The 14,895-nt window shown below is 35.0% G+C and overlaps 1 protein-coding gene across 1 annotated transcript in view; it reads left to right on the top strand.

Moving 5' to 3' along the window:
• LOC309672013 (sodium channel protein type 1 subunit alpha) overlaps nt 1–14,895 on the top strand; it is a gene marked incomplete at both ends in the record, with an annotated part of 554,434 nt that overhangs the window by 533,126 nt on the left and 6,413 nt on the right. Inside the window, 5 exons of the mRNA XM_082483406.1 lie at nt 1,275–1,395; nt 1,981–2,135; nt 3,157–3,330; nt 9,313–9,435; nt 11,387–11,668. Coding sequence (XP_082339532.1) covers nt 1,275–1,395; nt 1,981–2,135; nt 3,157–3,330; nt 9,313–9,435; nt 11,387–11,668 — 855 coding nt within the window. The remainder of the gene's footprint in view (nt 1–1,274; nt 1,396–1,980; nt 2,136–3,156; nt 3,331–9,312; nt 9,436–11,386; nt 11,669–14,895) is intronic.

Genomic DNA, 14,895 nt, shown 5'->3' with positions numbered 1-14,895 from the left:
ATATATTTTTAAAATGTCACTATCTTGAAAACTAAATGTAAGAAGTACTTGGTATTAAGCATTCTCTCAAAAAATTTGTATGGAAAAGTCTTCATATAGGCCAAAGGGCATGACCAGATCTGCTGAGCTGAAACCACAAACCTAGTGTGTGACCAGATGCCCTTTCTGTTACATCAGTGCCTGTGCAATTTGAAGTATTTAAGTTAGAGGCGCATTATATAACCCCCTCGAAATTACTATGTATTACTCCTACATGATATAAATCAGACGCATTTGACCGTCGTGATTTTTTTAATGTTGCTTTCTGATTACAAGCCTTACATCACAGTAAAAAAGAAGGTATTTTGGATGAAAGCAATTAAAGATGCAAGCAGTATCGACAACTGAAAACAAGTTACAAACTCTATGTCTAATTACTGAATTAGTTGTGTACATCTTTAGCAGATCTTTCCTTTCAAAATATGCTTTCTTAAAAGGCGAAAATTATGGGCAGTCTTGCATGACTGAAAAACAGCTTGACCTGATCCAAATTTCAATGTACTTGGTAAAAAGTTACTTAATTTCAGTTGTTTTATATCACTCTCCAGTTCTTGCAGTTTTCAGATCTAGAGGTGCTTTTACCATACTAAGCACTATAGTATTTCACTGTACACAAAGTAGTAGAATGACAGAAAAATTTGGGATGGAAAGCACCTCAGGAGGTCTCTGAATATGCACAGGAGACTGAAATGCAAAAAAGAAATTTCAGATCTGGTAATCTGTGCTTTCTGCAAAAATTAAATTGTGCAGAAATTTGCCATTAAATGCCATTAAATTTACAACACTTTAATCAAGACATGGTGTATGTTTATGAAAACACCATCTGTAGTGGACATGAAGATACATGCGGAGCTTCCTGTTAGTTCATTTCACTGGGAAAACTAAGATACATTTTCAGTGTAATCCAGTATAGTAAAGAAAATGAAATAACTTGAGAGTGTGGTACATGCAAGCTCTTCTCTTTTAATACTACTGAGAATACTTCAGAAGTCTTATACGTGGATAAGGTTAGTAGCCAAATGATATTTAATTGTTCCCTATGAGGAGATAAACTGGGAAGCAGAACCATACAATGTATATCTCAGTACTATGTTGCTACTTATGGTGATGCATATTTATCAGTATAAATTTAGCATTCTTCCAAAGTCAGAGACTGGCATGATTTGATTCAGTATCATTTCTTACAGAATATGTATCTAATGAGAAAAATTTTTTCTGTGGAACTTTACTTGCAGAAACTAAATGCATCCAGTTCATCAGAAGGCAGCACAGTTGACATTGCCCCTCCTGGAGAGGGCGAGCAAGCCGAAATTGAAAGTGAAGAAGCTCTTGAACCAGAAGCCTGTTTTACAGAAGGTTGTAGAATCACTGTTGACTTAAGACATGTATCAGTAAAATGGCATTATTGCTAGGCATAATTAAGTTCTTGATACATTCAAATCTGGTGGACCTTCATGGCCTAAATAATCAAAAGAAAATACTCATCCTACAATACTGGAAATCAGATGCCAAAACAAGGTTTCCATAGGCTTTGAGTAACTTTATCTGCCTGGCCATGGCATATATCTTGTAACTAATAAACTTCATTAACTTTTCTAGTCTTAAAATGCTTTTCAGTTATTTGAAAGGGCCCTTGAAATTTGGAAGAAATTAATTTTTGTGAGACTCCATCAACAAATGGAACAATTACATGCCAACAGTCAAAAATATCAATGCTTTTGGGATTGAGATTACTCATAATTATGTGCAGTATTGTCTGGTTTCTCTCCAAATTACTTATCTAAATTCAGATATTCACGATCCTATAAAAAAGGATTCCAGTGTTTAATTTAAAAAATTATTTAAAAAATTGTTAAAGCTTCTGACAATGTTGATACCACAGTAAATATTGACTTTGAAATAATTTGCTTTTGGATCCTAATATCTCTTAATCTAATGCAGGTTGTGTGCAGAAATTTCCCTGTTGTCAAGTAAGTATAGAGGATGGCAAAGGAAAAATTTGGTGGAATCTTAGAAAAACCTGCTACAGCATAGTTGAGCACAACTGGTTTGAGACTTTCATTGTCTTCATGATTCTCCTCAGCAGTGGAGCACTAGTAAGTAGCAAAAAATTGTATATGCTGAAATATTTAGATATCTCCTTAGAAGCCACTGCAAAATTCAAATTTGCTTCAGAAAAAGCTGTTTTGCTTGGAACTATGTAAAACTACCTGTGTTCCATCATTTCAGGATGGAATGAAACCTGTCCTGAACTTGAAAAAGTTTGTTAAGTTTCACATTCACTTTTTTAGTGATACTTTTTGTTTACCACTGAAACCTGGTGCAATTTTATTTAAGCCAGCATAGATGCCCACGATTTAAATTGCCTGCCAATTTTCAGCATGTTCGTCAAGAGATTTGAGTACAAAGGACCATTGTTAACTGTGAATATATAGATAAATGTATGACTTTAAGTCCTTAATTCCTTCTAGGCTCAGCAACTTCTTGGATTCTGCTTACGAAAGACCATACAAAAAATTAAGTAATGACTTCATTTTTTTTGTTTTTTGGAGGCAGGAGATAGGGAAGAGTGTGACAGCAAATTAAAACTAACAACCACTTTCCAACAAGATTTACATTACCCACCTTTCCAGCTTTACTCAAGTTGAACATTTGCTACAGTATCAATGGGCATAGTGTACATTCTAGCAAATACATTGCTCTCTAATTTGACTTTTAGACATAAGTTTGATTGATGGAGGATAGAAATGTAATCTCCCTAACTGCTTTCTAGAAAGGAATACACATATCTGGAACAGATTTTGTATAAGAAAGGGGTTTTTTTGTGCGTGTATGTGAAAGTTTCTTAATACCACAGTGGACAAAAATTCATGCTTTGAGTTTATTTCTTCATCCATTAGTAAAACGGGATATATATTTTCAACTCCAGACATTGCAGGATACATAAAGTTGCTCCAATTTGTAGTATGGTTAAAGATGGGAAATATGTAAAATAAGAGAATGCAGGAGAACAAGGGGAAAGATTAGCTCTGACCTCCTTATTTTTTATTGATTTATTCCTTATTTTTATCATATATACTCTGTGAAACATTACTAATACCGGATTTTTTTTCGTAGGCTTTTGAAGATATATATATCGAACAGCGCAAAACTATTAAGACCATGCTGGAATATGCTGACAAAGTTTTTACATATATTTTCATTTTGGAAATGCTTTTAAAATGGGTAGCATATGGTTTTCAAATATATTTTACTAATGCCTGGTGCTGGCTGGACTTCCTGATTGTTGATGTAAGTACTCAGTCTTTAATATTGTAAAATTCACTAGAGTGAAGTCCTTTATGTTGTAAAACTCGTTACTACTAAGTAATCTTTCTATAAACATGCAAAAATAATTCACATTGTATAGTTATACTGCATTAGTAGTAGCCTGCAGTGATCTGGATGTGTTGTTTAAAGTACATTTATATGCCAGAAGGAAAAGGATGGCTGGCCATCAGTTTGTTCATTCTTCATAGTTAATAATTTCATACCCAGGTTGTATCAAACTTTAGATTTTATAAGGAAAAAAACTAATTTTGAAACAAGCTATTTTTAATGGACTCTGATCATACTACCTTATTCCTTCGCAAAAAAGACGCTACATTGTGCCAGTTTCTTCTACAAACACAGGAGCTTTGCAAGTGAAACAATACATTTGGTCTGGATTTCATCTGATTTCTCAGAACTTCATCCCCCAACACTATACTGTTATCATTTTTAGTAAAACAGAAAAAGAGTGGCTATTTGGTCTAAAAATTAATTAGTTTTAATGGGCTGACAATCTGCAATAGTTAAATCAGCTATGATTTGGCAGGGTTTATGATAGAAGATATACAAGATTTCTTGGCTGCCTTCCCAGCTGTGAAATACTTCTGTGCAAGGGCCTTGCTTATGTTGTCCGAAGGGATCAAAGCTGGTTTTACTCCCAGAATATTTTGGTCTCTTGCTTTCACACATTATCTGACCCAGTTCATTGGCTCTACATGTCCTCTGTGTGGAACTGGGAGACGGCATCTCAGGGCAAATGTGCATTTATAGTAATTTCTGCCCAGGCTACCGTATTTCTTGAGAAGTTTGCATAAGTCCTATGCAAACAAATTCTTATTCTTTATGAATATATAATAGAAATGTATTGAATTTGTGACTCCCAGTGGAAAAAAAACCCTAGCTAGATTGGCCCATAACTCAAAATGGAAGACCTTCTCTCATTGTTTTTAACCTGCCCAAGTTAGTTTTGTTATATTTTTAATCTCTAGCTCTGTCCTGAAAATCTATACTAGAATGGAACAGTGTGAATGGTTTTCTTAAGAGGATATTAATGCAGAAGACAGATGCTCCCTTCCAGGATTATGTTAAGAATGGAATTATATTTTTTTTTAGATAAACTACAACTCATGTTTTAATTATTCTTTTTGTAACATAAACCTAAACAGATTATTCTAAGACATACTCCGTGGTTTCTTAATAATAGTTTAGCCTCAGAGATGCTGTTATCTGAGCAGGCTCTCAGAATTATAAAGAACATCATCATAAGTAAATCAGCTTATTTTACCAACTTTTTACCTATGATTTTTAATTTTATAAACAAAAGTATCACTGAATGAGATTGAAACCTTCTACTTTTGAAGAATTATATTCAGTGTTCCAGAAAGTGATAAAAAATGTCTTACTGTGCCTAAGGCTAATTCAGCAATTCCTTTAGCACCACCAGACAACACTTGAAAGAAATACATGAATTCATGTTATCTTCCTATAGAAAAGTAGAGACTCTACACTGCTTTAACAGGCAGTTTAAACAGGTGTGATTCAGTGGCATTGTCCCAGTGAGAACACCAGTGAGCCCTTCTTCATTAGAAGTGACTAAAGTTAATCAAATTGTTTAATTCCATCCTCTAAAATCATTGAAGAGTCAACACTGATAGCCCTTTAGGGCTTTGACCTTTAATGTCTTCCATACCTGAGTCTCTCACTGTGAGAAATACCCATAGTTGCTCTCAGTGTTTGTGACCAAATTAGATTTTAATAATTACACAAAGAAATTGCAATTTTCAGCTCTGTCAGCCAGGACAGATGGCTCTTGGTACATCTGGCCACCTCAGTTTAAGACCTTACCGTTCCATCTCTCCACCCGACTCTTCTGCTATATGCAACAATATCTGTAGCAAGGAGCCAATACTTGGGTGGAGAGCCTTATCTACCCAAAATCACAATCTGGTAAATTAGTTCAATTAGTTGACATTTATCAGTGGCTTAAGCTAAGAGACTGAATGCAAAAAATTTTTGGGAGACTAATTTTGGCAGACGTATCCAGTAAAGGCTTGAGACAGCAATATCTTAACCCAATACAACCAGATGCTACAGAGTATGTCAACCTGCACCTTGTTTTCTGCTCTTACCCCTTTTTCCAGAAGCCATCAGTCATGATTGAGATTATTTTGATGTACAGCTATAATGGCTCCAAGTTCTCTGTGCCACATACAAAGCTAGGAGATAGGTCATCAAAGAAGGAGATAGGGAATCTGGGAATACCCAATGAGTTCGTCAGTTTTTAAATTTGTTTGTGTAGTTTTCTGCTACGATATGTAATCTTAGATAACCTTAAATGGATACTGTTTTATGCTGTATATTTTTAGACTTTCTAAGCTAGTCCTATAATTTGATATAGACACTTTATTTCTAAATTATCATGTTAATAAATTGTACTTGAATGAAATGGAAATAAGTAAAACTTAAAACAAATCACGTTTTTGCCAAGTACTGTGGGGCAGTAATGAATCTGTAAGCAGAATGAAATCTTTGACCTTCCTGAAATTGCTCATGCCTGATAAAATTTCAATGGGTACAGTTTTTGAACAATGACATGTAGCAAAAAAACACTCCAATGGGCCATGCTGTATAGTACATTAAAAGTTAGTCATATTGATGTCTTATATAATATTTCTTCATATAGCTAAAAATGTTTCATGCTTTTTCTTAAAATAGTTAAAGTAATTTAATTAAACTGTGCTCTCAACCTTTTTATTAGCTTTTCAGAGTAATTAATTCAGCAGCAGCATTCTGGAAAAGATCAGGGACACATTATACTAATATGCTAAATGCTGTATACACAGAGTAAGAGGCGCCTGCTGTCCTGACAACTTCATAATAAAAATAAGAAGAAATAAGAAGATGAGCATATTGATGTGTTGGGAAACCAGATACAGAAAGAGATGTCACTTTGTCTTCCTAGACAGTCTCATGTCTTTATGTGTAACCTAACATGGTACACTAGGATAAAATTGGCTAATCCAGAAATTAATAAAATGAATTAATTAATTCAAAGGGATATTCAGATGATATATGCATGAAACCCAAGGCTCTTGTTTAGTGAGTTAGGGAACAGAATCATAGCCTGCAATTATGCATCTAAACAAAATGATTGTTGAATACTTGCCAGCAACTACCATAAATTAAGAATTATTCACCAAGTACATATAGAAAAAATATTATCTTAGCATAGGACCATAACATAAGAAAGGGCAAATAGGGCATAAGAAAGGCTACATTGGGTCCAGTGTCCTGTCTCCGAGAGTGTCAAAAATGCCTACCTGGAAATCCAATAACATAGTATCTATCTCCCAAAAAATAAGAAAAATCATTAATTTCTCAATAGGAAGAAAATCACAGAATCACAGAATCGTCAGGGTTGGAAGGGACCTCTGGAGATCATCTAGTCCAACCCCCAAATCCAAAAATCTTTGGATTTTTTTTTCCAAATCTTGCAGTTTATTTTTATTCATAATTAAGTGTAATACCTGAACACTTAAACTACATGAAAGACAGGATAAGCAGTGTTGGAACAGATAGTCTACATTAGAAGGTTCATACACAAAAATGTGGACATTCAACCCTCCAGTTTTAGGAGATGAATATAAAAATTTTATCCACCATTTTGAATTCATTTTCATTCATTTCTTAAAATTACTGCATCTGCATGCATTTCTGTCTCAAAAGAAAGAAATTAATCTATTTATCAGTGTACAGAGTCATTTATTTTCTCATCTACTAGCAACAAAACAGGTGGAACAGATGACAGAAGACCAAGCTAAGAAGATTGAGAAAACCAGAGCAGTACAGAAAAGATGTATAGACTTATGCTGTAAATACAATAGAATAAATATCAAAGAATTCCAAGCAAATCTTTGCCTCTCAGTTGAATTGTTCTTCAGAGGAAAACGTGTTGCTTACAATAGATGAAGTATTCCTCTGTGAAACAACTTCAGGTTTATGATGTAACAGCACTAGCACCATGGTAAGAAAGCTGCAAATAGGTTGGAATGGAAGGCACAAACTAGGCTGGAGAATGACTTACAATCAGAACCTAAGAACTGCCAGTATACGCAGCGTCACTGAAGTTACAGGAGCTACAGATATGTAACTAGCTTGTATTGAGTCTTGTTTGTGAAAGATAGCCAAGGCACAGTGCCATTTTTGGAAGAAAAGTATAAAATGAAGGAGCCATTAATGTGAGTTCAATTTTAAAAGAGATGTCTTGCACTCCCAGTGAGAGACATATTTTTAATGTATATTTCATAGGGTTTTTTTATATCTGTAAGATGTGTTGTCTTTACACTAGTCTATTTTCATATCTGGGTATCTTGTTGATGTGCGTAAATCAACGAACATTCTATTTAAAATACAGAGAATTCCATGTCTTGTTACCTCTGGAATATATTAAGAGTGGCTAAGGATAAAAAAAACCCCTCCCTCACTGTAAAATTACAGGACAAATAAATTGAATTAATGACAATTATTAATAGCAATTAATGACAATAATTAATATAATGGCAGAAATAACAGTGTTATCTCTTGTAAGTGAACAGAACTCAGTTACAGACTACAGAGAATCAGTTAAGATTTCATTCTTAATATGCTTGTAAATCACAGCAAGTTCCTTTATAAACTTATCCATTACACAAAATAAGCCTCTCCTTTGACAAAAAGAATTACATCCTGACATGTAATCCAGTTGAAAGGTACAGTGATATGAATTCACTAAAATAGTGTTTTCTGTTAGATTAATTTACATAGCAACATAGCAATGAATAACTGATTTCTATCTGCTCTTGGATTGTCCTTTTGAGACTTGATCTTGTAACTCTTGTGTTCGTGATTCATCTAATTGTTCTTTATGGATACAAGTAACATAGAAAACACCTTTTCATATAATGGGCAAAATCTTACCACCATTATCAATGAATGCCTATTTCTGTACAGCCAATTATTTGAAGAATTCTCTAGGCTGAAGAACAGAAATGAACATTTGAGGAATTTTTTTCAAGGACAGAAATATGTCAATGTTCATTTATGTGTCTTCTACGCTTTTGGTGGTAGAACTGAAGAAAATATAAGTAAGGTATGATATTTCCCTGCTCCTGGCTCTCAAACTGCTCAAAGTAAATTAAATTATTTCACATTAACAGTGTTTAAAACTCTGTTCCATTTGAGAAGCAAATTAATTGCTCCTTCCTGAAGTGGATTGGCTTATAATAAATCCTGGTGATGTGAATCAGGAGCTCACTACTGTTGTAGATAATAAAGAACTTACTGTATAATGCTAAAATCTCTTAATATCTATCCTATAGTATTTTCCTATACTTAAAAGAGAAAAGAAATTATTGAGAGAGCTGTCAGGCAAGTGGGAAAGTACCACCTCTGTCAATATGTATTTCACAGATACCCTGGCTATTGTTGCCATGAACTGAGTGTTTGACTTAGAAGTAATATTTATAACAAAAGCTAATTAACCACTACATTATTTAGCGTATTAGTGATTATAGATATTAATAATATTGTCAGTAGTTAATAAACTATCCTAATGTATTCTGAATTTTAAATTGCTTGGAAGGTTGAACCGTAATGAAGTTACTGCAAGTATGGCTATTTTGTCTTTAAATATTTCTGAAAAAGTTATCCTTCACCGACAGTGTGCTTCCATCTGACTGTTAAACCCTATCCAGCTGTAACAGACATTTAATAGCATATAGTCCTTTTTCAAACATGCCTTCATATGACCTCTTGCCTTTCCAGAAAGTATGAAAATTGTGGGATTGGGCCTCCAGTGTCACTATAAGCAAGAATGGTGTTCCATTTGTTGCTGTTGATCCTTCTGTTGATTCAATCTGTACTCTTTTGAAATAAAGTGTATAACAATTTTAATAATAATTATGATTTTTTTTTGTATTTTTATAGGTCTCATTGGTTAGTTTAATAGCCAATGCTTTGGGCTATTCTGAACTTGGTGCCATTAAATCGCTTCGGACATTAAGAGCTTTAAGACCTTTAAGAGCCTTGTCACGATTTGAAGGAATGAGGGTGAGATAAAATGAATGAGTCTGAATGAATGTACGCATACAAAAAATAATGTAGAATTGTGACACTCATGCTTTCTGCAAAGAACTCCAGAATGGAAATGCATGCAAAAATGTGTGGGGAAAAAAGGCCTTTTGACGTGTCCTTATATGCCAAGACACATGTACAGCTTACATTTGGAGATTAGACCTTGAGCTCATTAATTTTGCCTGCTCACTGCTGCATAATTGTGTTATCCCAGCCCCCTGACTGTTAAAATTTCCATTGATTTGTGGACCTATATTAAAAAAGTAAAAGGACATGAGAAATTTTAGAACAGAGGGTTGGGTTTTTTTTCTCCAGTTTAGCTGGGGACTTTATTTTATGCATTTCTGTAGCTAAATTCTATTCTCTCTTAGTTTGTCAGTGGTTCAGGATGGAACAGGATTAGCCAGAAAACAAAACAAACCACTGACAACAGCGACACACCAGAAATTAAAGCTTCCCTGTGACTCCCTGTCTACATGCCTGAGGAAGAAAATCCCACAATAAATGCTGTAGTATTAGGGAAAGGTTCTCTGAACAAATACCTGAAATAAGGATGGGGTTGGAAGTATGGAAGGGGAGAGATGCGAAATCATTTTCTTAGCTAGTGTCCTTTACTTCATACGAATGCATCTGCTGACGTCTTACCTCTCCTCCTACACATCTAAATCATTCCCGTTGAGGAAATTATTATTTTCATATTCTGCCAATCCGACAAAAAAAAAAAACAAAAAAACCCCACCAAACTACTACAATCTGCCTGCTGAAAATGCAGACTATGCTATTTCCTGGAAAAACATGCATAAAAAATTAACAGGGTAATGTTATTGAGAAATCTCCTTTTAATCTTTCCCCTCAAAATACCCAGATGCTGCAATACATGTTTATAGTTTGGTCATAGGTCTTAAGTCCCCAAATAAATAGTGTGGCTCCTGTCTGGGTTGAGGCTGCTGATGTTCTAGAGGTGGCGACACTAGCCAGCCTAGGGGAGCGTGTCCTGTGGCACACTGCCATTACCACTATGTTTTACATGATTTGCATTGCAAACAACACGTAAGTCCCTAGCTAATAAATGGCCAAAACCTCTACTGATCTTAGACTACTTTCAGACAAATTAGTGACTTGAAAAATACATTTTCAAAACCATACACAAAAAGCTACTGCAGTCTCTACTGATTTTGTAGAAAATTAATGTCTGATATCTGCAGTTTTCTTTTAGTTCAATCACAATAAGAGAAAATTTTTGTCAAGGGACTTCATCTGATCCTTTACTGCCACTTGCCCATATAGAGTAGCTCAACTGTATTAAATGCAGCCAATTAAAAAAAAAAACCCTAACGAATAAGTATAAGAGCAACAATAGTGAGCCAGGTAATTTAAAACCAAGACTTATACAAGATGCTGTTAATAACAACTAAATAAGATATGCTTAATTATGTTACATTGTATGTAGTTGCTAAAATAAACTGGTGCCAATATATACAAAAAATTTCTGAGAATAAAATCATTAGTAATGATGGTTTTACATGCAGACATTTTTGTTCAGTCTTCCACATCATCATTCTTTGGCCTTTTTCTGGTTTATTTTCTATTTATAGATTTTGATTTGTGTGGTTGGAATTTAACATTTATTTCTCTCTTTTTCTCTAGAGCACACAAATTCTAAGAATCCATCTTGCTACTAACAGGTTTTCTTTTGCTTTTTTTGAGTTTTTTTCAGCCTTTTGCATTGTCTTGGTTTCCATATTATTTTTTGCTTTTTGCAATCTCATTAGTGTTTTTATTGAACCTTAAGTAACATTGCCCCCGTAAATTTTTAATGTAATATTTTAACTGTCCATTCCATATGAATGCTGTTTTAACATTTCAGAAGTACTTTTATTTTTCTGTTCACAAACTAAGTGGCTATTTTGTCTAATTTGTATACTAGGTGGTTGTAAATGCCCTTGTAGGAGCAATTCCATCTATCATGAATGTATTGCTGGTTTGTCTTATATTCTGGCTCATCTTCAGCATCATGGGAGTAAATCTGTTTGCTGGCAAATTCTATCACTGTGTCAACACCACAACTGGTGAGATGTTTGATGTCAGCGATGTCAACAACTACACTCAGTGTGAGGAACTCATAAAGAACAATCAAAGTGCCCGATGGAAAAATGTGAAAGTAAACTTTGATAATGTAGGAGCTGGATATCTTGCTCTGCTTCAAGTAGTAAGTAAATTTATATATTTTATTTTTGCTCTTTTTAAAGCAGTCTAGGAAAAATGGTCAAGTTAAGACTGTTAATAGTGGAATAATTTCTTCATAGCAATGATGTACAGCTTACACAACTCTATTGCATTGTTACCTGTAATTTTTGTATTAATGATAGCAGAATAACTTTCCATTCCAAGGCTAGGGAATACAGTCTCATCATGATGATAATAATAATGTGAAAATAATAAGTGAAAAAGGTACAAGAATCTTTTTAGTGGTGCTAAAACCAAAATATAAACTTCAGGAATGCATTTCATGAGTCTTGCCATGGTGGACAAGGATCAGAGGTCCCTCTAATTGTTAAAAAGGTCTCTCACTTCCTTTATGAGCTCAGTTATCTTTTAAGACAGGAGGGCAGATAGCAGCTAAAAAGAGGGCAGACATCCTAACTGACTGTCTGGTCTGAAGTGAGCAACTACTGCCAATGCCTCCCACATAATCTGTTCCTAGGTATCAATACACATCCACACCAACATTCTTTCATGGTCAAAATCCATTAATCTAGGCACTTTTGGCACTGTGAAATAATTTTTCTTTTGTCAACAGCCTGTTCAAGGTAGAGTGGATTTTTCTTCATGTCTATACTTATCCAAGGAACCAGTTTGTAAGTTAGATGGTAATAATAAAAATATATATCAACCTGGTGTATCCAGTGCAGATATTTGTTTAATAGGGGCTTGATTTTCCAGACCTGGAAGTGGCTTTAGGGTAAGGAATCATAAATAATGCAAAATCTGAGATTGGGGCACCCAATGTTTCATGTAGCATGGAGCCAATTCTTTCTCCATTATCATAATACTTGTCTAAGAGGTCTGAAATCCTCTGAGAGAAGTAGGAGCTGCCCATGGGAAGAATATGGATAGTTACTCATAGACAGATCCTAACTGGGTATTAGGTCTGGTTAATCATATAACACTTTCTCTTGATGTTTGCAGATAAACAGCACTTGCTACTAAAATAAATATCTTTCATTAAGAAGTATGTGAATCTACAAAGACACTAAACTGTGGGCAAAATAGAAAAACATAAAATACTTTTATCACAAAAAATACTCTTGATTTATAACTATCATATTCCATTAATGCTTGTTAAAGAGTTACTATAATATACTAAATAAATACTATGTTACTTACAGCCTTATCCTTGTGAACTATGTCATTGTATTGCATGGCATATTCATTCTATTAATTACTGCTACTTACACAAAGTCTGTAAATTGTATTTCCCCTTCAAGTCCTTTTGCTATGCACTGTGGTACAGAAATGTCTTTGTTCTAGGTACTGAGCATACCTTTTACTTATGCCAGAGGAATAAAAAGCTTAGCTCTTTACAGGCCCCTTGGCTTAGAATGGAGCTTCTGATAGCTGATATTTGACCCAAAACCCAAGAAAGAAAGAAAACAATTATGTTTAGATGACTGAGCTCTGCAGAATCACTTGTCTGTAAGTTGACATACAGCTTCACTGTATGAAAATATGTCAGAAATGTCATGGGATTGTTACTGCTCTGATATGACCAAGTTATCCAAGAATGATATGCTTGTCCCTTCTACCCCAGAGCAGGTCAGTATCCCTAGCTGACCTGGATTCCCAAATTAACTACCTGGCTTAAAATGTTTTGCCTCTAAAGGCAACGTGACTTTCATGTGCCAAGTGGTAGTACTGAATGATGGTTCTAATTCTCTGACTTCAGATCTCATTGCTACCCTTGTACTAGAGATTAAAGTGAACCATCTTATTACCAATACTTGCCTCCAAAGATGCATAAAGAAACCTTCTAGTCTCTTGAAGCTGTGGCTGAATGTCATCTGTGTCACACGGCCAGACAGTGTTGGTATTTTATTACTACATCACTACTGTGGACCTTTCGTTCTTCTTCTCTTTCTTTATTTCTTTTTGTTCTGATTTTTCATTATTTTCCTTTTCAAATATCCCCTTCCTCCCTTTACTTTTAAGAGATTAAGGGGTCCTTGAGCATGTATCATGTCACCTCTTCAGCCGTCTGCCTCCACTAACATACTCCCTCCACTCTTCTGTATTTATTGCTCTTATCAAACTCTGCTCCTCTTCTAATGGTGCTATGCAAAGTGTGCTAAATGGCTGTCAATCGTCAGCTGAGCCAGAAAGATCTATGAAGCCTGGCTCCAAGCATACCTTTGCAATAAATTTGTATTGCACTGCAAGATTCAGGAGGACATGAATACTCCCAGAGTGCAAGTTTTCTCCTGTGAAAACTAGCAGCTGTACCAAAGGACCAGAGCTACTTCTGGCAAGCACAGATGCAAATATACTCCTTGGGATGGTTCCTCTCCTGAATCTTCTCAGGAGAGATGATCTTCATCTGTTCATTTCACAGACTTTTTAGCTGTTTTTTTCGTTATTGTGAATAAGCTTGGAAACCTTGGCTAATGAGCAGGCACTCACACCTTCAAGAGCATGTCACACCAACCCTTTGGTGTTCCTCAGAAAGCGGACATTCCACGGCCATTAAAATCGCCTCCTTAGAGCAATGATGGCAGATCTGTTTTACTCTTTATTCTATCTAGACAGTCTCTATAGGAACTCAGCCCAAAGTTTTATAAAAGCTCTTTTTTTTTTTATAAAAGCTCTTTTCACAGCTCTTTCACAGTTCACTTTTCGGTCTTCTGTAAATCTTATCCCTCAAGAACCAATGTATATTTTGATTATGAGCAGTCTCTATTCATCTTAGTTATGTGGGATTAAAGCGTTTCTAAGGATACCATGGCAGTTTAGCCATACCAAAAACATTCAGACGCATGTTGGTATCTGTCCAGAAGTTGTATTGCTGACTCCCATCAATTCATGCTGTAAACTTGATAAAATGGCTGTCACCATGAGCGATTCTAGTAGATTGTACCCGAACATCTCCAGCATTAATGTCTACCTGAGTCAACCATTCTGCACCTGCAAAGGAAGCATCTGCAGCTCCAAATACACTGTGCCCTTGCTGAGACCTGCAGAGCCTGATTTTTAATACCTTCGGCATACCTAAAAAATAATTTCCCCCAAAAAAGTAGTACTACTATGAAAAATATTGTTTTATGCCTGTGTTATTAAATGTGGTTTATAAATTTAGAGATTATTTTATTAAAAGTTAAGGTTCAAATGCTTTGACCTAGTTATTTTCCACATTATGAATTTTTATAGGGAAGATAAAGAAGT

The sequence above is a fragment of the Vanellus vanellus genome (genome assembly GCF_965231255.1).
Source record: "Vanellus vanellus genome assembly, chromosome: 5".
NCBI lineage: Eukaryota > Metazoa > Chordata > Aves > Charadriiformes > Charadriidae > Vanellus > Vanellus vanellus.
This window is presented reverse-complemented; position numbering and strand designations above follow the sequence as displayed.